We start from the raw sequence: 24690 nt of genomic DNA, 5'->3' as shown, positions 1-24690 counted from the left end.
GTAAAACGGAAGTGAATTCAACCTTTTCTGGCCAATTTTCTCCATCAATTTTCTCCCCTTCTGAAGGCGTTGATTCCTTGCTGTGATACAAAACATGCTGCTGGTCTTCCCCAATGCAGGTTACACTTGTGGCGTGCAAGACATAGGAACAGTAGTAGGCCATTCAGCCCCTAGAGCCTGTTCCGCCATTCAGTTAGATCATGGCTGATCTGTACCTTGACTCCATCTACCCTCCTTGGTTCCGTAACCCTTAATACCGTTGCCTAACAAAAATCTATCAATCTCAGTCTTCAAATTTTCAATTGACTTAGCTGGAACAGCTTTTTGGGGGGGAAAGAAGAGTTTCAGATTCCCACTACCCTTTGTGTGGAAAAAGTGCTTTCTGACATCACCCCTGTACAGACTAGCTCTAATTTACAGGCTATGCCCCCTTGTTTTAGACTCCCCCACTAGAGGAAATATTTTCTCCCTATAGGAACAGGAATAGGCCATTCAGCCCCTCGAGGATGTTCCACCATTCAATGAGATCATGGCTGATCTGTATCCTAATTCCATTTACCCACTTTAGCTCCATATCTCTTAATACCCCCTGGCTAGCAAAAATCTATCTATCTCATATTTAAAATTATTAATTGAGCTAACATCTGCTGCTTTTTGTGAGAGTTCCACACTTTTGCTACTCTTTGCATGAAGAAGTGTTTCCTAAATTCTCTACTGACTGGCCTGACTCTAATTTTAAGGTTATGTCCCTTTTGCCCTAGACACCCCCGCCAGCAGAAAAAGTTTCTCTCTACCTTATCAATTCCTTTCAAAATTCTAAATACCTCAATCAAATCCCTTAACCTTCTATATTCCAGGGAATACAAGCCTAGTTTATGTGATCTCTCCGCATAATTTAACCCTTGGAGCCCTGGTAACATTCTGGTGAATCTTCCAAGGCCAGTATATCCTTTCTAAGGTGCGGTGTCAGAACTGCACACAGTACTACCGATGTGGTCTAACCAGGGCTTTGTCTAGCTGTAGCAAAACTTCCTCTCCTTTATAGTCTAGCCCTCTAGTTATAAAGGCCTTTTTGATTACTTTTTGTACCTGACTACTACATTTTAGTGATCTAAGTGCATGGACCCCATAATCTCTTCTGACCTCCACTATTCCTGGCTTTTCACCATTTAAAAAATACTCTGATCTATCCTTTTTTGGTCCAAAATGAATGGTATCACACTTACCTGTATTGAAATCCATCTGCCACAGTTTTGCCCACTCACTTAATCTATCAATGTCTCTTTGTAATTTTATGCTATCCTATCAAATCCTTTAATTATTTAAAAACCTCAATTAGATCACCCCTTAATCTTCTATATTCAAAGGAATACAAACCTAGTCCATGCAACCTGTCAAAAGTTAACCCTTTTAGCCTCTGTATCATTTTGTGAATCTGTGCTGCACCCACTCCAAGGCCAATATATCCTTCCTGAGGTGTGGTGCCCAGAACTGAATGTACTACTCCAGATGGGATCTAACCAGAGCTCTGTACAGCTATAACATAACTTCCAACCCCTTGTATTCTTGGACATCTGTCCAAATCTTTTTTGTTTTAGTATCCAGAACTCCTAGGTAGACAGTGAAAAGGCTTCCTCTGGCACATGTACGCCAAGCAGGAGCCAAGTTGTATGGTGGATTTGTAGCAAATAAAAGGGAGCAGTTACAGGGAGGGAGGGCTCCTACACCAGCCTGTCACAGTTCTGTGAAGGGGGAGTCAGGCCAAGCCCCTCAGATGAAGGTCTGGATGAAACCATTGGTAATGAGTAAGTATTTGACTTGGATATCTAGAACAGCAAGTGGCTGGCACAATGAGACCTGCTCTGCGTAGGTCATCCCATCAAGCTGTAGGTAGATGTCCATTGTGTAATTGATGAGAGAACTTTGAGACTGCAACGCGCGCGCATGCACGCACGAGTGAACACTTTGCCAAACACCTCCATTCTATCTGTAAGTGTGACCCCGAGCTCCCTGTTGTGTGCCGCTGCAATTCTCCACCCCACTCTCATTCTGACCTCTCTGACTTTGCCCTTCTACACTGTTCCAATGCAAGCTTTAGGAGCAGAGCTTAACTATAGCTCCCACTTTCTATATTCAGCAGGAAGTGCTGATGTTTCCCAGGACGGAGTCAACGGGTTGGGATGGGGAATCCCTGTTAGAACCCTGTGCTGTTGGTGTCAACTTGCTTTTTTTCTTCAGTGGAAATGAAAATTGGGGAGATTTTATATCAGGCAGGCAATCTGCTCCACCAGTTTACCACTCAAGTGGTGAAGGTGAAAGTGACCCCATTATCCCTCGTTGAGCTAGCTGCAGCAAGTAGCAGCTAATACCATGTTGGAGAGACTTCACTCTTCCTTTCCTTCCCCATCTGGGTATTGATACTGACTTTGTGTGTGCAAGTGCACATATGTGCCTTCTGTGAAAGATTTTTTTTTTCTTTCCTTTCAGTTTCGTAACTCACTGCATCTACTCATGGAGACCCTGAACGCCACAACACCACACTATGTACGCTGCATCAAGCCAAACGATGAGAAATTTGCATTCTCGTAAGTACAGTATGGAATGACCAAGGTGGTAATATGCCGCAATCCACTGTATGTATATATGTCACAGTTTTAAGGGTTTTTATTCTATTCTCTTTGGTTAAGCATCACTGGTCAATCCTATAAGCAGGACGTTGTGTCCTGTATGATCTAAGTGCACCTCATATCTAGCTGAATGACGGTATGGGCCAGAGATTGTAATAGAGGACTCTTACTGAAATGTGACACGCAGCGCCACATAAATTCTCTCCGTTTGGAAGATGGACTAAAATAGCATTCTAATAAGAGAAGGCTGACTTTCAGATCAATAGCTGCTTTATTGTATAAAATATATCAACGGAAGTTATACAGTTTTCACAGCGCGAACAATCAATTTCCCCATGCTCCTCGATTATAGAAAACATCAAAAATATAACTTATTATCTCTCTCTAAATATGGGCTCACCTTCTTCAGCTCAATCTTTCAAAGCTAAGCTGGTTCAGACTTTCAAAACACAGGCAGCTTCTTGCTGCTGCTGCTATGAAAACAAACCAATCTGTGTTTGAGAGTGAGCTTTCTCCATGACCTACCTGATTCTGACATTCTCTGGGCTTGAGATGTGAGAGTTACCTCTCACTTTGGTAGGAAGAATAAGGAGGCAACATATTGCTTGAATAATGAGTCTAAATGGGGTAGAGGAGCAAAAGAACCTCGGAGTACAAATACAAAAATCACTAAAAGTAGCGACGCAGGTTAATAAGGCCATAAAAAAGGCAAACCAAGCACTGGGATTCATTTTTAGAGGGATGGAGGGAAGCTATGTCATACTTGTATAGAACCTTGGTTAGACCACACTTGGACTGTGAACAGTTCTGGTCTCCATATTATGAAAAGGATTTAAAGGCATTGGAGAAGGTGCAAAAAAGATTCACAAGGATGATACTAGAACTGAGAGGATATACTTATCAGGAAAGATTAAACAGGCTCTGGCTCTTTTCTCTATAAAAGAGAAGGCTGAGGGGTGACCTGATCGAGGTCTTTAAGATAATGAAAGGATTTGATAGCGTAAATGTAGAGAAAATATTTCCACTTGTGGGAGAGTCCAAAACTTGAGATCATAAAAATAAGATAGCCTCTAATAAATCCAATAGGGAATTCAGGAGCAACTTCTTTACCCAAAGAGTGGTAAGAATGTGGAATGCACTACCACAAGGAGTAGTTGAGGCAAATAACGTAGATGCATTTAAGGTGAAACTAGATAAGCACATGAGGGAGAAAGGAATAGAAAGGTATGCTGATAGGGTTAGATGAAGTAGGCAGGGAGGAGGCTCATGTGGAGCATAAACACTGGCATAGACCATTTGGGCCGAATGGCCTGTCTCTGTGCTGTAGACTCGATGTAACACTTGGCCATGCTTCTTGCCCAGACTTAGCTAACTGTCTACCTGCCTGTGTGTCCCTTTGTTCTTTTCTCAGCCAATGGGAGGGCAGTCCTTTTTGACTTTTTCTCCATTCAATGATTCATCAGTAGGCTTTTCAATAAAACCACCTCCCCACCCCACTTGGGGCATGAGTCTCAAGATACCATGTCCTGCTATCCTGAAAATTAATACAAATATCATAGCTTGATGAGGTAATTGACTTTCATTGTCTCCATTTGAAGTAAGAGTATGAGCCACAACATTCCACAAACTGGCCCATCTGTCTTTAAGGCACATCTTCAATGCCTGCAGCCTGTGGCACTTTTTTGAACCTGTATGAATTCACTTTGTTTTAAAACAGCATTCATTCCCAAATCTTTTCCATGAAGAAAAATCTTGAAACATATGATTTGTGAGCCTAAACAAACTTTCAGGCTCCTGGCTTACTGTTGAGAAACAATGTTGAACCTAGCATTACAGAAATATTATAAGTTTAAAACATTCAGCTCAGGCAATCCAAGCAAAATCCAATTTGCCACAATGTGGTACAGTTAAGCATTGTTATTGCATAATTATAGTGGGATATACAAACCAGTTCTTCAGAAACAAATTTAAGATCCTGTACTGATTGTTGTGGAAGCATAATGGGATAGTGGACAGACACATACACAATAATGGGATAGTGGACAGACACATACACAATAATGGGATAGTGGACAGACACATACACACAATAATGGGATAGTGGACAGACACATACACACAAGTGATCGAGTGCGCTTTCTAATACTTTGCATATGGGTGTTAATATCTTTAAAGGGATACACCAATCCTTATTCAACCAATTTGGACCTCTTGAGTTTTAGGTTTGATGTTCATTTCCTTTGTCCATTAGAACAACTCATCAACTCATGTCTTTTTATAGTGTTGGATAATAGAGATTCATTGCATCACCGTGCGGTTGTAATCGAAAGCACCAGTTACAATATGCATTTGTAATTGATGAGACTATCTACATATGAACAGTGTAATCGGCAAAGTCTGTCCACCCACGCACTTATGATTGATGGGATCCATTAACACCGGCAATTATGATTGATGAGGCCGTTAATGCATGAGCATGTAACTGAGAAAAACTCTTAACAATATGCATTTGTAATTGATGGAACCTATGGACCTGTACACTGTAATTGAAGAGAACGGTTAACATCCACACTTGTTATACAATGGGTCTTCTCAATTACGTGTAGCATTTACCAGTTGCAGGAACATGTGTTCAGTTGCTTAATCTAGAAACTATGATCAACAGCATTGCAGCAGGATGATTAGTAATAGGGTAGAGAGGCATGTAAATATGGCTCATCTAATAAATAATCTCCAATAATTTTGTGCTGTATTAAAGGAGCTGTGTGAATTGGTCAGGTTCATAAGGAATAATGAGCAGGTAGATTGTATGGCGTTGGCCAGTCTGGAAGAGAGTATTAGAGTAGGTACATTGTGTTTCTATATTAATTGGTGCGCTTTGTATCCACTAAGGTGAGAGATGACAATTTGTGTAGAATAGAATGCTTTTTATTGCAGAATGGAATATTTTCTGCAACCCACTGTCAGCATCAAGCACTATCAGGTTAGAGCTCTCTTCAATGTGATTAAGCCAGAAGCCTAGCTAAGGCACCAGATCACCTCTTACTGTACTGATGTGTCATTTCTTTTCCATAGGTACATGTGTGGTCTCTGAGTGTGACTACCTATCTGTGCTGAATTCTTAGCAGGTTTGTGCTGAGGATTCACAGCCATGAAGGGAAAGAGAGAGGGGAAAAAAATAACACATGTGAGGGAGGGCGAACGCACACGTTATTAAATATCTTCACTTTGTTATAATCTCACTTTCCTCTGGCTGATAGCTGGCCTTCCCCGTCAACCTCCACATGTTTCAAGTCCTCCAACATGACACGACCCACATCCTTACCTGCACTAAGTTCCACACTTCCATTACCCCATCCCCTCAAAGCTTACTGGCTTCTCTTGCTGCAGCATGTTGATTTCAAAATTCTTGTCCTTGTATTCAAATCTCACCCCAACGTACCTTGAGTATCTCGCCCTGCCTCACGTTCCAGCGAGCACCCTCCACTCCTCTAACATTGAACTTCTCCTTGCTGCATCATTGGTGGTCTCTCACACAGCCAACATGGTTCTGCCATCTAGAATTCTCCAACCAGTTCACTTCACCTTACTACCTCCCTCGCTGCTTTCATAAACCTTCCTCTTAGGCCACACCTTCGGTTTCCAAAATAGCCTGTCCATTTCGCTCCCCTTATCCCGTGCTCGGTGTCCACTATATCTCTTTCTCACTCATTGTAAAGTGCTCTGAGACATCATCTTGTATGTGAGGAGCACTAAATTATGCAGAATGTTGTTGTTAATCGGGTAGGCCCCAGACTTGCTACCAGGTCTCTGCTGATGCCATTAACTGACCTGTAAATTAAAGAGCACGGTCTCTACCATATTGAGACTTAAGCACATAACCTAAGCCAACACTTAGTGCAGCACTCCCTCAGTACTGTACCGATCGAAGTTGCAGTCTTTCCGATGAAACGTTAAACTAAGGCCCCGTCCGCCCACTCAGGCGGATGTAAAAGATCGTAGCTCTCGGTGTCTTGGCCTACATTCCTCAACCAACACCACTAAAACAAATTATCTGGTCATTTATCTCATTGTTGTTGTATGCAAATTGGCTGCGGTGTTTTCCTGTATACAGTAGTGACTACACTCCAAGTACTTCATTGGCTTTGAAATGCTTTGGGGCGTCCTGAGGTCGTGAAAGGCATCATATAAATGCAAAGTTCTTCTTTCATTATAGTCAGATGCTCTAGACTAATGGAATGACTGGCTTATTGAAATTTTCATTTTGTGTCTATGCCCCAAATCTCAAGTGTCCATCTTCCCATAACAGCACAGTAATCCACTGTATGAAAAAATTGTTACTGTAAACCTGCATCTCTTCACTCCATGGCACAGGTTGTTGGCACTCTAGTGTTTGCTAAAATAGCAACGTGCATTTATATAGCATCTTTAGCATAAAAAAAGTCCCAAGTCGCTTCACAGAGGCGTTGTCAAAAAAAGGATGCTGAGCCAAAGAAGGAGATGGGCTTGATCGAAGTGATTTAAGGTGATTGGCACAAGAGCCAAAGGTGATATGAGGACAAACTTTTTTACACAGCGAGTGAGGGTTAGAATCTGGAATGCAAAGCCCGAGGGGATGGTGGAGGCAGATTCAATCATGGCCTTCAAAAGGGAACTGGATAAGTACTTGAAACAAAAAAATGTGCAGGGCTACGGGGATAGGGCGGGGGAGTGGGACTCGCTGGATTGCTCGTGCATAGAGCCGGCGCGGACTCGATGGGCCGAATAGCCACCTCCTGTGCTGTAACCATTCTATGATTCTAAGTGGCGTTTTAAGGAGGGTCTTAAAGATGGAGAGGCAGAGGGATCTAGAGAGGGAATTTCAGAGCATGAGCCCAGATGGCTGAAGAAATGGGCATGAACTGTGGGGCAAAGGGAGGTGAGGGGGTTGGGGGTGGGGTGGGGAGGGAATCCACCAAGAGGCCAGGCTAAAAGGAACAGGCTTCAGGGGGGGATGTGGATTATAGAGCTGGAGGAGGCTTTAGACATATGGTTGGGGAGGCCATGAAGGGATTTAAACATAGGGACTGGAGTTTTAAATATGAGGCGTTGGATGGCTGGGATCTAATGTAGGTTAGCGAGATAGGGATGATGAACGAGCTGGACTTGCTACGGGATAGGATACAGGCAGCATAGATTTCAATGAGCTGATGTTTATGGAGAATGGAGGCTGGCCAGGAGAGTATTGAATAGTTGAGTCTGGAGGTAACAAAGACATAGATGAGGGTTCCAGCAATAAATTGGCTGAAGTACGGGTGGAGGCAGGTGGTGTTAGAGAGGTGGAAGTAGGCGGACTTTGTGATGGAGAGAATATGAGGTAGGAATCTCAGCTCACGGTCAAACATGAGGCAATGGTTGCGAACAGTCTGGTTCAGCATGTGGCCGGGGAGGGGATGGAATCAGTGGCAAGGGTACTGAGTTTGTGGTGGGGGGCTGAAGACGATAGCTTCAGTCTTCCCAACGTTTAACTAGAAGAAATTGTGGCTCATCCAAGACTGAATGTCGGACAAGCAGTCTGAGAACACAGAGGTAGTGAAGAGGTTGAGAGAGATGATGAAGAGGTAGAGCCAGTGTCATAAGCATTTATGTGAAAGCTGACCCCATGTGGGCCAAGTGCAGGCAATTGGGACTAGCTTAGTGGTATAAACTGGGCGACATGGACATGTTGGGCCGAAGGGCCTGTTTCCATGTTGTAACTTCTATGTCTGTGGATATTGTTGCCAAAGAGCGGTATGTAGATAAGGAAGTGGAGGGGATCAAGGATAATTCCTTGGGGGATTCTGGAGCATTGCCTCCTATGTGCTGTACTATAAAACTTGTCCCATACGAGGGTCAAATGTAACTTGAAAAATATGGGAGCCAAAATTTAAAATCTTAAGGCGAAATCTAATTTGTTGCAATTTCTGCATACATTTTCTTTCCTGGAATTTTGAGAAGAGAATTCATAACTCTGTCCTTCAAGAAGCAAGGAAAGGCTAAACATAATTCTAGACTATCTCTAGAGCATGCAATGGGCTATGATCCCATAGTAAAATTTCATAACCTGGAAAACCAGTGAAGCGATGCATCAAATGAAGTTTTGCAGCAGTTTTTTCATATAAGTGGTGCTACAAATTACTGATGGCGCAAAGCTTGGGAAGCGGTGATCCATGCAAAGTGACCTCTTTTATTGTTTGGCTCATGAATGTTAATTTCATTTTGAAAAGAAAGAGAATCAGTGTTTCTTCTGCATGTTGTAGACTTGTACAAGTTTTACTCTAGATGAAGCAGGTAGCTAATCTATAACTGTCAGTACTATTACCAGCAATAAATGTGTAATTGGTTCGATTTGGATTGATCGTGGTTGGAACTCTCACTGCAGAGGAAATGCAGCATTTTCTGCTTTGCGTCTGATGACTGCATTAAGGACTGGGCAAATTGATGCAGTGGAGGTTAGTCCCAGAGCTAGGCTCTCCTCTTTGAACCAGCCAAGAGGCACTCTTCCTGCACCACTTTGACTTTTCAATTTCACACTCTCAAAGGGGCATCTTCAGCTTGCAACAGAACCTCCAGGTGGTTTTGTTTTCTGAAATTTCAGCTACTGGATAGTTTTATTGGTTATCCATGGAATGTTCAGGCCCTGAAATCCCAATGTGGGATAATAGCCCATTACCTGACACGTTCTCTAAAATGACACTGCTATTATATTTTAAATGGTTAACGGCTACAGTAAGATAGAAGTGAAAGGAGTTTCAGACAAATACTATTTGCACACTAGTATGTTCTTGAGCTGGACAAACCCCAAGCCATTCAAGGCCTAGAAAACTCTCAATTGGATCAGCAGTGTGGCTGCTACAACTGGCATTAGTGTTCCTGGATGAGAGAGTAGAAAAAGCAGGCAATGCCCTGGGGCTAAGATGATTGGCCTCCAACAACAACTACCATCTTCCTTTGTGCTCGGTATGACTGCAGCCACTGGAGAGTTTTCCCCCTGAATCCCATTGACTTCAATTTTACTCGGACTCCTTGGTGCCACACTTGGTCAAATGCTGCCTTGATGTCAAGGGCAGTCACTCTCGCCTCACCTTCCAGAACAGCCCAGTAATTGAAAGCTGCCCATCCAGTTTATTTTATTTGGAAACATCACAGCTTATTGCATAATTTTAATGATGGTTTTGTTGAAGATCTGACAGCATCTAGGAAACTTGTATGCAAAATACATAGGTGCATAATTAATTCTGAAAATATTGAATCACATTCGAGCAACAACATTACATTGGAAATGATGTGTAGTTTCTCTCCTTCCCTCGTGACAGCTGCACCCTCCAGTAAAAATAATTCTTTTAAAAACAAGGCACAAATAATACATTGTGCAATGAGCTGAGCAGCATCTTGCCTCCTGCACACATTGGTAAACACAAATGAAAAGCATTGACACCTAGAAAATACAAACTAAGTGAAGGAATGACACCCACGTATAGAAGAGTCAGAAACACGAGAGCTGCGATATGGGTGTTTTCTTTTTGCTAAATTCTTTATGTATAATGTCCCGTCTAGGCTCAATTTCTCCAATATTCTCCTTGCTGGCCTCTCATCCTCCACCCTCCACAAGCTTCAACTTGTTCAAACCTTAGCTGCCTGTATTCTCTCCTTCATTCCAACTTGTTCAAAACTCAGCTGCTTGCATCTTGTCCCACACTAAGTCATGCTCGACTAGTAGCCCTGCCCTCACCAACATATATTAGCATTAAATTTAAAATCTTCATCCTTGTCTTCAGATCCCTCCATGGCCTCATCTAACCCTACCTTTGCAACCTCCTCCACATCCTTCAAACTTTGGCCTTTTGTGCATCACTCCCCATCCTTTTCACCCCATCACTGATAGCAGAGCCTTCAGCTGCCTCCACCCTATTCTCTGGAACTCCCTCCCTGCACCCCTCTGCCTCTCCAGTTCTCTCTCCATCTCTTTAAAATAAACCTTCTGAAAGCCATTTGTTCAACCAAACTTTCTTTCACCCCTCCTAACTCTCACCATGATGTGGTATCCACTCTATTGCCCTATATTTTTTCTCCCTCTTTGTAAAGCACTTTGGGATATTTTCTACATCAACACATCTATATAGATGCAAGTTCTTGTCAACATTTCCCAAACATTTTTGATGCCAGGTGGCAGCCCACAAAAAATAGTTCCAAGATTTACCAGAGTCCCCAACCAAAACTTCATTTACTAATTTTACAAAGATCACAAGTTGAAAATCGAGTTGGCCAGTATATCTTTGTGGAGGTGTCAGCTTCGCAGTTCATCAGTTTTTGGAGCCAATTTTTTTTTTCTAGTGTGGCAACAAAAAACAAGTCTAATTCAAAGGATGGAATTTCAAAATAGTTTTGGTGTTTTGTTTCAGTCAGAACACCTGGCAGAAACCTTGTGTACAGAAGTAGGCTTTTCTGAAAGGAATCGACAGTTCAATTGCTTTCCTTACGATCTCTGAATATTCTCTTTCAATGCTGATCCAAAAATTATTCCACTTCTTTTGTTTCCGTGAACACGAATTTCAAAGTGCTGTTTGCAGTGATGTCAATCAACAGTTCCTGGTAAGCGATTGGAAGATCTGGAATCTGAGCTACCATTGATGTGAATGGGCAGTGAACCCACACAAATTCCTCTAGATACTGGCTGGAAAAATATTTTTCAAACTGCTTGGAGAGACTGTCGAGATGGGTGAAATGTTGAGGAAAGCCATGCACTAAGTTTCTTTCAGAAATTCAGACAGGAGCTGGAATGGCATGAAGTAGATTTCATTTACATCCTACCACCACAGGTTTTTTTTATTCATTCATGGGATGTGGGCGTCGCTGGCGAGGCCAGCATTTATTGCCCATCCCTAATTGCCCTTGAGAAGGTGGTGGTGAGCCGCCGCCTTGAACCGCTGCAGTCCGTGTGGTGAAGGTTCTCCCACAGTGCTGTTAGGTAGGGAGTTCCAGGATTTTGACCCAGCGACGATGAAGGAACGGCGATATATTTCCAAGTCGGGATGTTGTGTGACTTGGAGGGGAACATGAAGGTGGTGTTGTTCCCATGTGCTTGCTGCCCTTGTCCTTCTTGTGAATCTTGCCAAGCAGTACAGATCAATCCTCTTTTTTTAATGAAAATATATTTGTTCTTCCCTTCAAGTTATCGATTCAACTTGTTGCCTTTTTCAAAAATGGCAGCCAATTAGGCAAATGATGCTTGGAATTTCTTGTCATTGAATTTTAACTGATTGGACTGTCATTTTCTGTTACAAACCTCGTTCACCTCATAGCTCTAAGACACAGTTCAAGACTTTACCAGATGACTGACAGTGAACTTCCCATATGGAATAGAGCCCAGATCCTTGTGCATGACCTGAACTGCCATGTATTCAGTGCACAGGATTTCATGTAATTTTCAATTTTCACCATATCTTGCAGCTTTGCTCCAAGGTCTTTCTATGTAAGTATTCTCAGTAGATCGCACAGTGGTAAGTACAACTGTGGGAGTACTTTGTTGACTCTGCCCAAAAAGACCATTTTGTGTCTAACATAGCCTTTGAACCATCATTGCTAATGCCAGTAGCCCTTCTATTTGTGACCAAAAGCCTTCAGCTCTTCTTCTAAATTGTGGAAGATATTGACTACTTGTGATATTGTTGTCACATAGAAAAAGAGGTCTTCATCAATGCGTTCAGCTTTGGTGTTGTTATCATGCACTTACACCAGAAGTACATTCGAGTTTCCAATGTCCATCACCTCGTCTAACTGCAGGCTGAACTTTGAGGATTTCAGAATTTTGTGAGTCATCTCAACTCGACAATCATCTGATGCCTCACAAACTCGGTAGCAGACTATATTGTTTTCATCTGCAGCCCCTGTGTTTCTTTAAACACATTTTGGACCATTTCAATTGCAGCCATCAGAACAAGTGTCTTATTGGTAGTGAGTGTGTGTTTTATTTGAAGCAGTCTGCTTGGTCAACTGGCTTTTTGGCTTTGTGTTGAAAAGCTCAATGGGGTAGATTTTCGCCTTCACCGTCTGAGGAGTAAGCTAGCAAAGCAGATCGCCCGCCCTTTATAAAACCCATCTAATATTCATTGCATTGATTTCAATAGAATGAAAATCAGACGAGTTCTACAAAGGGTGGGCGATCCGTTCCATCAGACTACCACCCAGGAGGTGGCGAATATCTCCCCCAATAGCTTTATTGGCTTGTGTTGCATGCATGGATTTCAGCTATCTCACTCGCTTGGATGGTCTCAGTTTGTTGATGAAACCAATGAGGCACAGAATGCAGTTGGTTTTGACTCAATCAGGTTTCACCACTGATAGTACTATATTTCTGAAAATTGTTAGCATACCAATGCTTCGCTTGTTTCAGGTGATTGCACAATGTTATCAGTGTCTTCTATGGACCATTAGTTATTCATGTATTCATACATTGAGTACTGCAGAGCTACAATACCACAATATAATCTCTAGTGAAATGAAGCATCTTGCCTTACAGATTTACTAATTGTATTATGTCCATGTAACCTGCTGGTGTTATCACACTAAATTACTATAGATGTTGTGTTTAGAAAAGGATAATTAAGAGTCAAAGATAAGGGTGCTTTACTGGGAAAAAGGCAAAATTGAGCAAGATAAAAAGGTCTCTGACCCAAATTAACTACACAGAAAAGTTAAGAGGTCGACAGATCAGCAGTTGAAAATCTTTAAATATGAAATGCATAGAATACAAAATAAGAATATTCCCATAAGGTGAAAAAGGAGTGTATCAAAGTATAGAGTTCACTGGATAAATAGAGAGATTAAAACTAAACTGAAACTTAAGAGGGAGGCCAATGCTAAATTAGGGCTAACCATATTATAGGCAATCCTGACTAATATAGAGAGTGTAGTCGGGAAGTGAAAAGGGAGATTAGAAGGACTAAAAGGCAATCTGAAAAACACTAACATATTATGGCCCGGAATTTGCTGTAAATTTGATTGCAAACAAACGCATTATTGTGATGTAATGCTCATTTCTGGCATAAAAAATCAAGAAAATTTGAGCGTAAGTGACCTACGCTCGCTCTTACACAATACCCGAATTTTTTCAATCTTTTACGCTGGTTCATCGACACCTGGTGGTTCAGTAACATGGTTCCACCACCCTCCCCCACTATGGATAAAAACAGAAAAGGCATATTTCCTGTGATTACGTTGGTTCATAATGAATGTAAATATGCGCCTTTAGGCCCTTAGAGACCCTTAGTCATCTGATTCTGGCGCAAATCTGCAGTTCCAGGAAGCATTCTGGCTGTACTCGTTCTGTGCGTTCTTGCATCGATTCCCTAGTCTTTTATTTGCATCACAGTGGTTCTTCTGTTGGCATTGCCTTTCTTTGCCATAATAATAGAAGAGGAAGAGGAGCAGCATAGGTAGGAGGCCCTGAGAGTAAAGTAGCACAAGTGAAGACACCACCTTGCACAGCATTATTCCCCCTCCCCTTTAGAGTGTATTGGCCGTGACTGTCCTACGAGGAAATGCCAGAGGAGCTGATCGTCTGATAGCTGTAGTTTGCTAAGGAAACCATCAGTCGACATGCTCCGCAATGATCTCCAGCCACGGTTGAAATACTGCAAGGCATTAACAGTTGAGATGAAGGTCACCATGGCCCTCAGCTTTTAAGGCTCTGGATCCTTCCAGGTAACGACGGAAGACCTTTGCACCATTGGTCAGGGAGCAGTGAGAACCTGCATTTAGCAGGTGACTGAGGTCCTGTTCCATAAGGCTACAGTGTTCATCAAATATGGCCCGTCTGAGTTGGAGCAGAGTGAGAGCCATAGATTTTTACAGAATCGCTGGCTTTCCAAGAATGCAGGGGACAATCGATGGCCCACACTTCACACTCAAGGCTGTCAGTCAGCTACATTAATAGAAAGGGTTTCCAGTCACTGAACGTCCAGATTGTCCGGCAGCACATTTTACACGTGGACGCTCAGCATGTGGGGACCTCCCATGATGCTTTTATTGTTCGCAATTTAGCCATCGCATGCTCGTGCAGGCAGCAGGGGCGAGTGGAAGGCTAAATCCTGGATGATCAAGCTTACTCCATGACACCATAGCTGCTGATGCCAGTTCGGGTCCCCGAGACCGCAGCAGAGGAGAGATACAACCATGTCCATGAGAGGACCCTCTGGGTTCTCCAGCCGATTCAGGTGCCTGGACAGGCCGAGGGGTCGTCCTGCAATACTCCCCGTAAAGGGTAGCGAGCGTTGTCGTTATCTGCTGTGCTTTCACAATTTTACAATGAGGGATGATCTGAGCCTTGACATACTGAAGGAGGAGCCCATCTAAGCACAAGATCCTGAGCTGCAGATGCTGGCGCCAAGGGGTATTGTACATTTGCATGAAGCATTGCTTTGAGAGGGCAGCTTGTGGCTGAGGTTTTCAGTGAGCACCCCCACAAGGTCCAAATGTCAAAAAGCGTCACATACAACTGTATTTGAGTGCTTTATTATAACTAAATGTCAAAACAGGACAGCTAATTTACCTTCTTTTTTGTCATATTCTTGTATTTGGTTACTTTGTAAAAAAGAGTTTTAATTGCTGACCTCAGTTTGAATACATCACAATTATTTACAACTGTGCTTTACTTCATGGTTTAATAAACTTTTATAAACTTAAATGAACTTTTATAGAAAAATAATGTAGCAGTAAAACAGTTACAACAATTATTAAAATAAAACAATAAAAATTACAGTAACAGTGACAATCTTCCAACCAGGCAGCTTAATGCTGCCTGATCTTGCCGGCCATGTTCAAGGGAAGGCCGGATGCCTGGCAGGTGCCCTGAGAGATTATTAGCAAAAATAAAATGATTTCACCAAATATATCAATGACTTGGATGAAGGAATAGAGAGTTGTATATCTAAGTTTGCAGATGACACTAAGGTAAGCGGCTCAGTAAGTTGTGTAGATGGGAGCAGAAAGTTACAAAAGAACATGGAAAGACTATGGCAGATGGAGTTCAATGTGGACAAGTGTGAGGTCATCCGTTTTGGATCTGAGGAAGATAAATCGCAATATTTTCTTTTATGGAGAGAGAGACTAGGAGCTGTGGAGGAGCAAAGCGATTTAGGTGTCTGTACACAAATCACTAAAAACTAGTGCACGGATACAAAAAGTAGTCAAAAGGGCTAATGGAAGGTTGGCCTTTATCTAATTTAAAAGTGAGGCAGTGAGTCTTAGACTCCATCAGGAGTATTACATTCAATTTCAGGCACCAAACTTCAGGAAAGATATATTAGCCTTGGAAAGGCAGATTCACCAGAATGATACCAGAGCTTAAAGGGTTAAATTAAGAGGCCAGGTTGCATAGACTTGGTTTGCATTCCCTTGAGCTGTAAAGATTGAGAGGTAATCTAGGTGTTGAAAATGATTAAGACATTCAATAGGGTAGATACAGAGAAACTCTTTCCTCTGGTGGGAGAATCCAGAACAAGAGGGCATAATCTTAAAATTAGAGCTCGGCCATTTGGGAGTAAAATCAGGAAGCATTTTTTTTCCACACAAAGAGGGTAATTTTGACTCTGCGATAGTGTAAAACAGGTGATAATGAATTGGCAGCCTGTTTTGCATTTCTCTTTTTTTATTTCTATTGACTTCAATGGAAATAAAAATCAGGAAAGATGTAAAACGAGCTGCCGATTCGCTATCACCTGTTTTACACGATCGCACAGAGTCAACATCTACTCCAAAGGGTGGTGAAAATCTGGAACACTCTCCCACAAAGGGCTGTGGATGCTGGGTCAACTGAAATTTGCAAGACTGAGATTGATAGATTTTTATCAGGATAAGGGTATCAAGGGATATGGAACAAAGGCAGATAATTGGAGTTGAGGCACAGATCAGCCATGATCTAATTAAATGACAGAACAGGCTTGAGGGGCTGAATGGCCTACTCCTGTTCCTATCTCTCTTATAACCTTCAATTCCTTTCCTAAGCACTTCTTGATCCAGCTACTTTTTAAAAAAGATTTTGTTAGCATGGCAATAAAGGGGCATGATCGTCTTGTAACTAATAACGGTATAATTTTGGTGGGTGTTTGAAAACAGATATACAGTGATATCATCGTTTAGCTGCACCAGTATTTGTACAGTAAAGTTGAAACTGCTCTGTGAAAGCCGCATGGCAGCAGTTGACTTTGTTCCCTCACACTAACTGGCTATAATACCAGCCTCAAGAATGTCATCAGCGCTATGCATTTAAAGCAGATCTTTACGATAAAGTAGGGAAACTGAGGCCATCTGTGGTTCCCCGATTGCTTCCCCTACTGTCGTGAACTAACTCGGCACAGCTCGGAGGTTGAGCCTGGGATCTTCGTGTTCTGTATGGCTCAGTCCCACACCTAATGGTGAATTTATTCACTGAACCATCGGGAGAGTAAAAGTTCTCCTTCAAGCAAAAATATTCAAAAGTTCAATAGATAGAGAATACAAAAATGTTACCAGCTGTAACTTTTAAAGGATTGCTGATGGTGAGGCAATCCTGTTAATTCCTGCAGGTATTTAAAAAATAAACTATCTGGTGCAGTGAAGCAGAAAAGTGAGATGTTTCTAAAGGCCGACAAACCTATAGATCAACATCAGGTTCTGTGAGCATATAACGTAATGGAAATCCATACAAGCTCATATTGATTTATGAAAAATAACCTTGTTATGTCCCAAACATTGTGCTGAAAGTCACGAGTTATATTAATCATTCTTTTAATAAACATTCTTTGCACTATAGATTTGAATTTGAAAGAATATAATATGGCTCAATGTCCTTTTAAAGATTCATGGTATCTTATTCTCTTCATGTGTGCAATCTGCCAGTAGCACACACCATTCCCAAGCCAAGACAGCAGGAAGCTGCTCTTAAGCCAGTCATTAGGAGGTCTGTGAGAGAATAGGGGGTGAAGACGCACTGCCACAACTATTCTGCCCTATCCTATGCAGTAATGGGGGGAAGTAAACATTTCACACTGATCAGTCTCCCCATCCTATTCAAGATGGTGCCTGAGACTGACACCTTGCTACATGGAGAATCACAGTCGCACATGCTGCCACTCAGTTCAGAGCACCAAGATCCCTGTCATGATTCTGCAACATCTGCAGTCAACTTTTAATTCCACTTTGCACGTATAACATATTGTAGATATCTAGCCAATTCTGTTGAGTTACGTGATAAAGAAAGGAAAAAAAACCTTGCATTTATATAGTGCCTTTCACATCCTCAGGGTTTCTCAAAGCTCTTCACAGCTAATAAATTGCTTTTAAAGTGTAGACATAATTATTTTGTAAGTAGACATGATTGTTTTGTAAGCAAACATGGTATCCAATTTGCACACAGCAAGGTTCCACAATATCCATGGTAATCTGCTTTGATTGTGTTGGTTGAGGTTGGAATGTTGGCTAGGACACCGGGAAAACTCCCTGCTTTTCCTTGAAAAGATGCCTTGGGATCTTTTGCGTACACCTGAACAGGTAGACAGGCTTTGGTTTAATGTCTCATCCAAAGGCCAGCACTGAAGTGTCAGCTTAAATTAATGATGGTGTGTAATGTTCAAGCCTCTGCTTTAGCAAGGGCTATCAGAAGAATTTTGAAGCATCATTTTGAACTTGGTATCTATTACAAAGCCGTCTGACCCACTGCTGAAATCGAAGTATTGAACTCTTGGGTCTGAACTTATCTGCCCGATGACTTTAATAAGTATTAAAGAAGTCCTGAAATTCCTTGTCATGGGGAAGAAATTGGTTTCCAGGAAAGAAAAATTCCAGTAGTCTTAAGATACTTTCCAAATTCTAGAATAGTCCGTGATCAAGTAATGAGTCGGCTGCATTGTAGAATGGATGTTTTCACAGATGTACATTGTTATTCTAATGGGCAACAAAGTTAGTTAAACAAAAAATTGCAAGGTTGTAATTCCAAAAAAACACTGACAAAGTTCCACTTAAAGGCTACTGTATAAGCTACTGTTTAAGCTTAAAGCAGTGGAGATTTAGTGTAAAACCTGGGAATGGATAAATAATTGGTTGTAGGGTCGGAAGCAGTGGGTACTTGATCGAGGGGTTGCATCAGGGTGGGGGTAAATATTGAGTGGGCTGCTTCAGGGATTGGTGTTAGGACCACTGCTCTTTCCAATTAACACTGAAGACTTGGATTCAGAAGCTCAATGCAAACAGCATGAAAAGAGTAGAGAATATTCTCGACCCAGATTTTATTGGGTCTATAGCACAAAATGGTCAATAAATTGACACTTGATTGACACTCTCATAGAACTTGACTGCTGAAATTCTATAGCGCTAAAAGCAGAATAAAATAATAAACGGATAGGAATAATTAAACAATAAGAACTTTTTTTAAATGCTAATTTCTCTCTCGCAGATTTGATCCCGAACGAGCTGTACAGCAGCTCCGGGCCTGTGGCGTTTTGGAGACTATCCGTATCAGTGCTGCGGGATACCCGTCTAGGTAGGTGCGGCTCATGCCACTGTGCAGAGGTTAATTTAAAACCCTTTCGTATGTAAGTGTATAAGTGATGGAATCAGGATTCCATTGTTATTGCATGCAAAGTACAACTGATGAATAGAAATGAAAGTATTTGAGGATCTGATTACTGTATTTGAAGCCTGAAGCGTATCTGTGGGTACCCTTGTGGGTGCTGTTGCTTTTTATAGGCTTCCCATTGCAAGTGTGGGTACAATGAAGAATTTCTGAGATCCACTCAGTCTGTGTAATTTTCTTGTGCCCATTCTAGTATCCTCTGAGAAAACCCATGAGACTAACCAAAAAAATGAAATAAACTATTAAGAGGTTTTGAAAAAGTGTGAAATACAACATCTGCAGCAGTAATACAACATCTGCAGCAGTAATACAACTCCATTTGCAAAGCAGATTGAGCCCAGAAAGCAAGCCCACTTGAAAGCTTCCCCAATGCTAAAGTACCACCCTCCTTAAAACTTCCAGTACTTCACAAGTGGCCATTTTTCATGTGAGTCCTGACAGTGATGTCTACATGCTGTTTGACCATGGAAGGCATCACAACCAAGCTCAGTGCTGCTCTCATCTGATCCCATATGTGCGCACTTGCAGCGAGGGTGAGGAGTGTGAACACTGGCTGAACTTTTTTTTTGTTCTCTAATTCAGGAGCCCTGAAGCCAGTTGTAGCTCTCCGACCACATTCTATCCTGTAGTAAGTCTCCTTCACCTGTCACCTTGTCCTTGTTGACCTTCACTAGTTTCTTGCGCAATCCCCCCATGACCTTGTTCCGCCCAACCTCTAACACTTCTTTCAACCCTACAACCTACCTTTCACCCTCTGCTGTTCGGAGTACATTCCCCGGCTTCCCCCTCTCCAATGTCAGAAGCAGAGCCATCATGACTGTATACTCTGAAATTTTCTTCCTAAATCCCCCCTGCCTTATTGAATCTCCCATTTCCCCCCTTCAAAAACCTCCTCAAAACCTACCTTTTTTAACAATACCTTTGGCCATCACCTGTAACCCTCTTCTGTATCCATCTTGGTGTCCAACCCTCCCCTTTGTGAAGAATCTCGAGACATTTCACTGTGTTAAAGGTGTTATATAAACATAAATTATTGCTGGAACAATGGAAATAACATGCCAAGGAAGGCAACTAGTGTAAGGTGTATGAACATTAGACTGGTATTCTGGCTTGACTTGAAAAGCAGTAAGCAACCATGCAGGACTAACTTGATTGAGTTCTTTGATGAAGTAACAAGACTATTGATGAGGTAGTGCGGTTGATATGGTGTATATGGACTTTCAAAAGGCCGTTGATAATGTACCACATAATAGACTTGTTAGCAAAATTAAAGCCCATGAGATTAAAGGGACAATGGCAGCATGGATACAAAATTGGCTAAGGGACAGAAAGCAGAGAGTAATGGTGAACAGTTGTTTTTCAGACTGGAGGGAAGTATACAGTGGTGTTCCCCAGGGGTTGGTATTAGGGCCACTGCTCTTTTTGATATATATTAATGACCTGGACTTGGGTATAATTTCAAAGTTTGCAGATGACATGCAACTCTGAAATGTAGTAAACAATGTGGAGGATAGTAACAGACTTCAGGGAGACAGACAGACTGGTGAAATGGGCAGACACATGGCAGATGAAATTTAATGCAGAGAAAAGTGAAATGATACATTTTGGTAGGAAGAATGAGGAGAGGCAATATAAACTAAATGGTACAATTTTAAAGGGGGTGCAGGAACAGATACCTGAGGGTGCACATACACAAATCTTTGAAGGTGGCAGAACAAGTTGAGAAAGCTGTTATTTTTAAAAAAAGCATATGGGATCCTGGGCTTTATTAATAGAGGCATAGAGTACAAAAGCAAGGAAGTTATGCTAAACTGTTATAAAACACCAGTTAGGCCTCAGCTGGAGTATTGTGTTCAATTCTGGACATCCTTCCTAAAATGTGGTGCCAAGGCCTTAGAGAGGGTGCAGAAGAGATTTACTAGAATGGTATTAGGGATGAGGGACTTCAGTTATATGGAGAGATTGGAGAAGCTGGGGTGGTTCTCCTTAGAACAGAGAAGGTTAAGGGGAGATTTGATAGAGGTGTTCAAAACCATGAAGGGTTTTGATAGAATAAATAAGGAGAAACTGTTTCCAGTGGCATAGGGTCGGTAACCAGAGGACACAGATTTAAGGTGATTGGCAAAAGAGCCAGAGGCGACATGAGGAATCATTTCTTTACGCAGCGAATTGTACTGATCTGGAATGCACTGCCTGAAAGGGTGGTGGAAGCAGATTCAATAGTAACTTTCGAAAGGGAATTGGATAAATACTTGAAGGGAAAAAAATTACAGGGATATGGGGAAAGAGCAGGGGTGTGGGAATGATTGGACAGCTCTTTCAAAAAGCCGGCACAGGCACGATTGGCCGAATGGCCTCTTCCTGTACTGTACCTACTATGATATGATATGACCTTTTATCGGGTGATGTAAATGGGTTGGATAGGATCCATCGTACTATTGCTTAGGAGAGGAGAGTGAAGAATAAAAGAGCATTTTTTTAGTCTCTCTTTAGTTGTAAAACGTTATTAGCTTTTTCTTCATCTACAAATCATATACATTATCATTTTATTAACCAAAATGAATTTATTGATGGTCATTTCTTTTATGTGCTGAGGAAGGTGCAACAATAAAATCAGAGCCACGATGCTATTGCTGAACTAATCACATCGGCCACATAAGGTTAATTATTTAAATTCTCATTTTTATTGGATAAATACCGATGCAGCATCTCCTACAGTGTGGACTAACTGCAGGTGGGGCTGAGCCTGCCCAAAAAAGATCCAGGATGCTAGCACTGTGACTTCATTTGAAGTCAGCCAACCTGTTGCACGAGTCATAGAGTCATAGAGTCATACAGCACGGATAGAGGCCCATCGTGTCCGTGCCGGCCATCAGCCCTGTCTACTCTAATCCCATATTCCAGCATTTGGTCCGTAGCCTTGTATGCTATGGCATTTCAAGTGCTCATCCAAATGCTTCTTGAATGTTGTGAGGGTTCCTGCCTCCACAACCCTTTCAGGCAGTGAGTTCCAGACTCCAACCACCCTCTGGGTGAAAAAGTTCTTTCTCAAATCCCCTCTAAACCTCCCGCCTTTTACCTTGAATCTATGTCCCCTTGTTATAGAACCCTCAACGAAGGGAAAAAGCTCCTTAGTATCCATCCTATCTATGCCCCTCATAATTTTGTACACCTCAATCATGTCCCCCCTCAGCCTCCTCTGCTCCAAGGAAAACAAACCCAATCTTCCCAGTCTCTCTTCATAGCTGAAGCGCTCCAGCCCTGGTAACATCCTGGTGAATCTCCACTGCACCCTCTCCAAAGCGATCACATCCTTCCTGTAGTGTGGCGACCAGAACTGCACACAGTACTCCAGCTGTGGCCTAACCAGTGTTTTATACAGCTCCATCATAACCTCCTTGCTCTTATATTCTATGCCTCGGCTAATAAAGGCAAGTATCCCATATGCCTTCTTTACCACCTTATCTACCTGTTCCGCCGCCTTCAGGGATCTGTGAACTTGCACACCAAGATCCCTCTGACCCTCTTCCATAGATTTTTTTAAAACTACAGCTATGAGCAGACTGGATGAAAGTAAGAATTTATAGAAACAGCAAAAAGCTCATCGCTTTGCAGATCAACCCCCTCTAACTATTTCTCTCAATTCCTCCTCTGCAGAAATGCACGACTGGTTTCACAATAATAAAACAATATTATCTGTTGAAGCTATTTATGTTGACTGCTTCCTTAGAAACTTATCTCACCATTCTACTACTCTTGGGCAAAAATGTCTCGCCTATCTTCCCTTCTTAATCTTAACTTTCAAGTTTTTCTCTTGTCTCGAGTAATTGAATTTTTCACCATACTGAGCAACATCATGGTTTATAAATATGATTTTGTTTTCTAAAATATTCCATCTAGCATTTATGTATCTGTCTGTCTGTATCAGTGTACATCCCCTGTAACTTTCTAGACAACTGACCTTAAGGAGGGTCAATGAGGGTAACGCATTTAATGTAGTGTACATAGATTTTAGCAAGGCTTTTGACAGGGTCCCACATGGCAGACTGGTCAAAAAAGTAAAAGCCCATGGGATCCAAGGGAAAGTGGCAAGTTCGATCCAAAATTGGCTCAGTGGCAGGAAGCAAAGGGTAATGGTCGACAGGTTTTTTTGACTGGAAGGCTTTTTCCAGTGGGGTTCCACAGGGCTCAGTATTAGATCCTTTGCATTTTGTGGTATATATTAATGATTTGGATTTGAATGTAGGGGGCATGATTAAGAAGTTTGCAGATGATACAAAAATTGGCTGTGTGGTTGATGGTGAGGAGGAAAGCTGTAGACTGCAGGAGGATATCAAAGGTAGTAATCTCAGGATTGCTACCAGTGCCACGGGCAAGTCAGAGTAGGAATGACAGGATAGCTAAGATGAATACGTGGCTTGAGAGATGGTGCAAGAGGGAGGGATTCAAATTCCTGGGCCATTGGAACCGGTTCTGGGGGAGGTGGGACCAGTACAAATTGGACGGTCTGCATCTGGGCAGGACTGGAACCAATGTCCTAGGGGGAGTGTTTGCTAGTGCTGTTGGGGAGGGTTTAAACTAATGTGGCAGGGGGATGGGAACCGATGCAGGAAGTCAGTGGGAAATAAAGTGGTGACAGAAACAAAAGGCAGTAAGGGAGAGTGTACAGAACATGACCGGACAGATGGTCTGAGAAAGCAGGGCAAAGACCAAGGGAAGTCTAGATTAAACTGCATTTATTTCAATGCAAGAAGTCTGATGGGCAAGGCAGATGAACTCAGGGCATGGATGGGTACATGGGACTGGGATGTTATAGCTATTACTGAAACATGGATAAGGGAGGGGCAGGACTGGCAGCTCAATGTTCCAGGGTACAGATGCTATAGGAAAGATAGAGCAGGAGGTAAGAGAGGAGGGGGAGTTGCGTTCTTGATTAGGGAGAACATCACGGCAGTAGTGAGAGGGGATATATCCGAGGGTTCGCCCACTGAGTCTATATGGGTAGAACTGAAAAATAAGAAGGGAGAGATCACTTTGATAGGATTGTACTACAGACCCCCAAATAGTCAACGGGAAATTGAGGAGCAAATATGTAAGGAGATTACAGACAGCTGCAAGAAAAATAGGGTGGTAATAGTAGGGGACTTTAACTTTCCCAACATTGACTGGGACAGCCATAGCATTAGGGGCTTGGATGGAGAGAAATTTGTTGAGTGTATTCAGGAGGAATTTCTCATTCAGTATGTGGATGGCCCGACTAGAGAGGGGGCAAAACTTGACCTCCTCTTGGGAAATAAGGAAGGACAGGTGACAGAAGTGTTAGTGAGGGATCACTTTGGGACAAGTGATCATAATTCCATTAGTTTTAAGATAGCTATGGAGAAGGATAGGTCTGGCCCAAAAGTTAAAATTCTAAATTGGGGAAAGGCCAATTTT

General features: G+C 42.1%; 1 protein-coding gene across 1 annotated transcript in view; it reads left to right on the top strand.

The window, feature by feature from the left end:
• myo5b (myosin VB) overlaps window positions 1-24690 on the top strand; it is a 260378-nt gene that overhangs the window by 156186 nt on the left and 79502 nt on the right. The window contains exons 16-17 of the mRNA XM_067983571.1: window positions 2488-2585; window positions 19075-19161. Of these exons, the coding sequence (XP_067839672.1) occupies window positions 2488-2585; window positions 19075-19161 (185 nt within the window). The remainder of the gene's footprint in view (window positions 1-2487; window positions 2586-19074; window positions 19162-24690) is intronic.

Source organism: Heptranchias perlo, chromosome 1 (genome assembly GCF_035084215.1).
Source record: "Heptranchias perlo isolate sHepPer1 chromosome 1, sHepPer1.hap1, whole genome shotgun sequence".
NCBI classification, from domain to species: Eukaryota; Metazoa; Chordata; class Chondrichthyes; order Hexanchiformes; family Hexanchidae; genus Heptranchias; species Heptranchias perlo.
The sequence above is the reverse complement of the archived record's forward strand: the minus strand, read 5'-3'. Positions and strand labels throughout refer to the sequence as shown.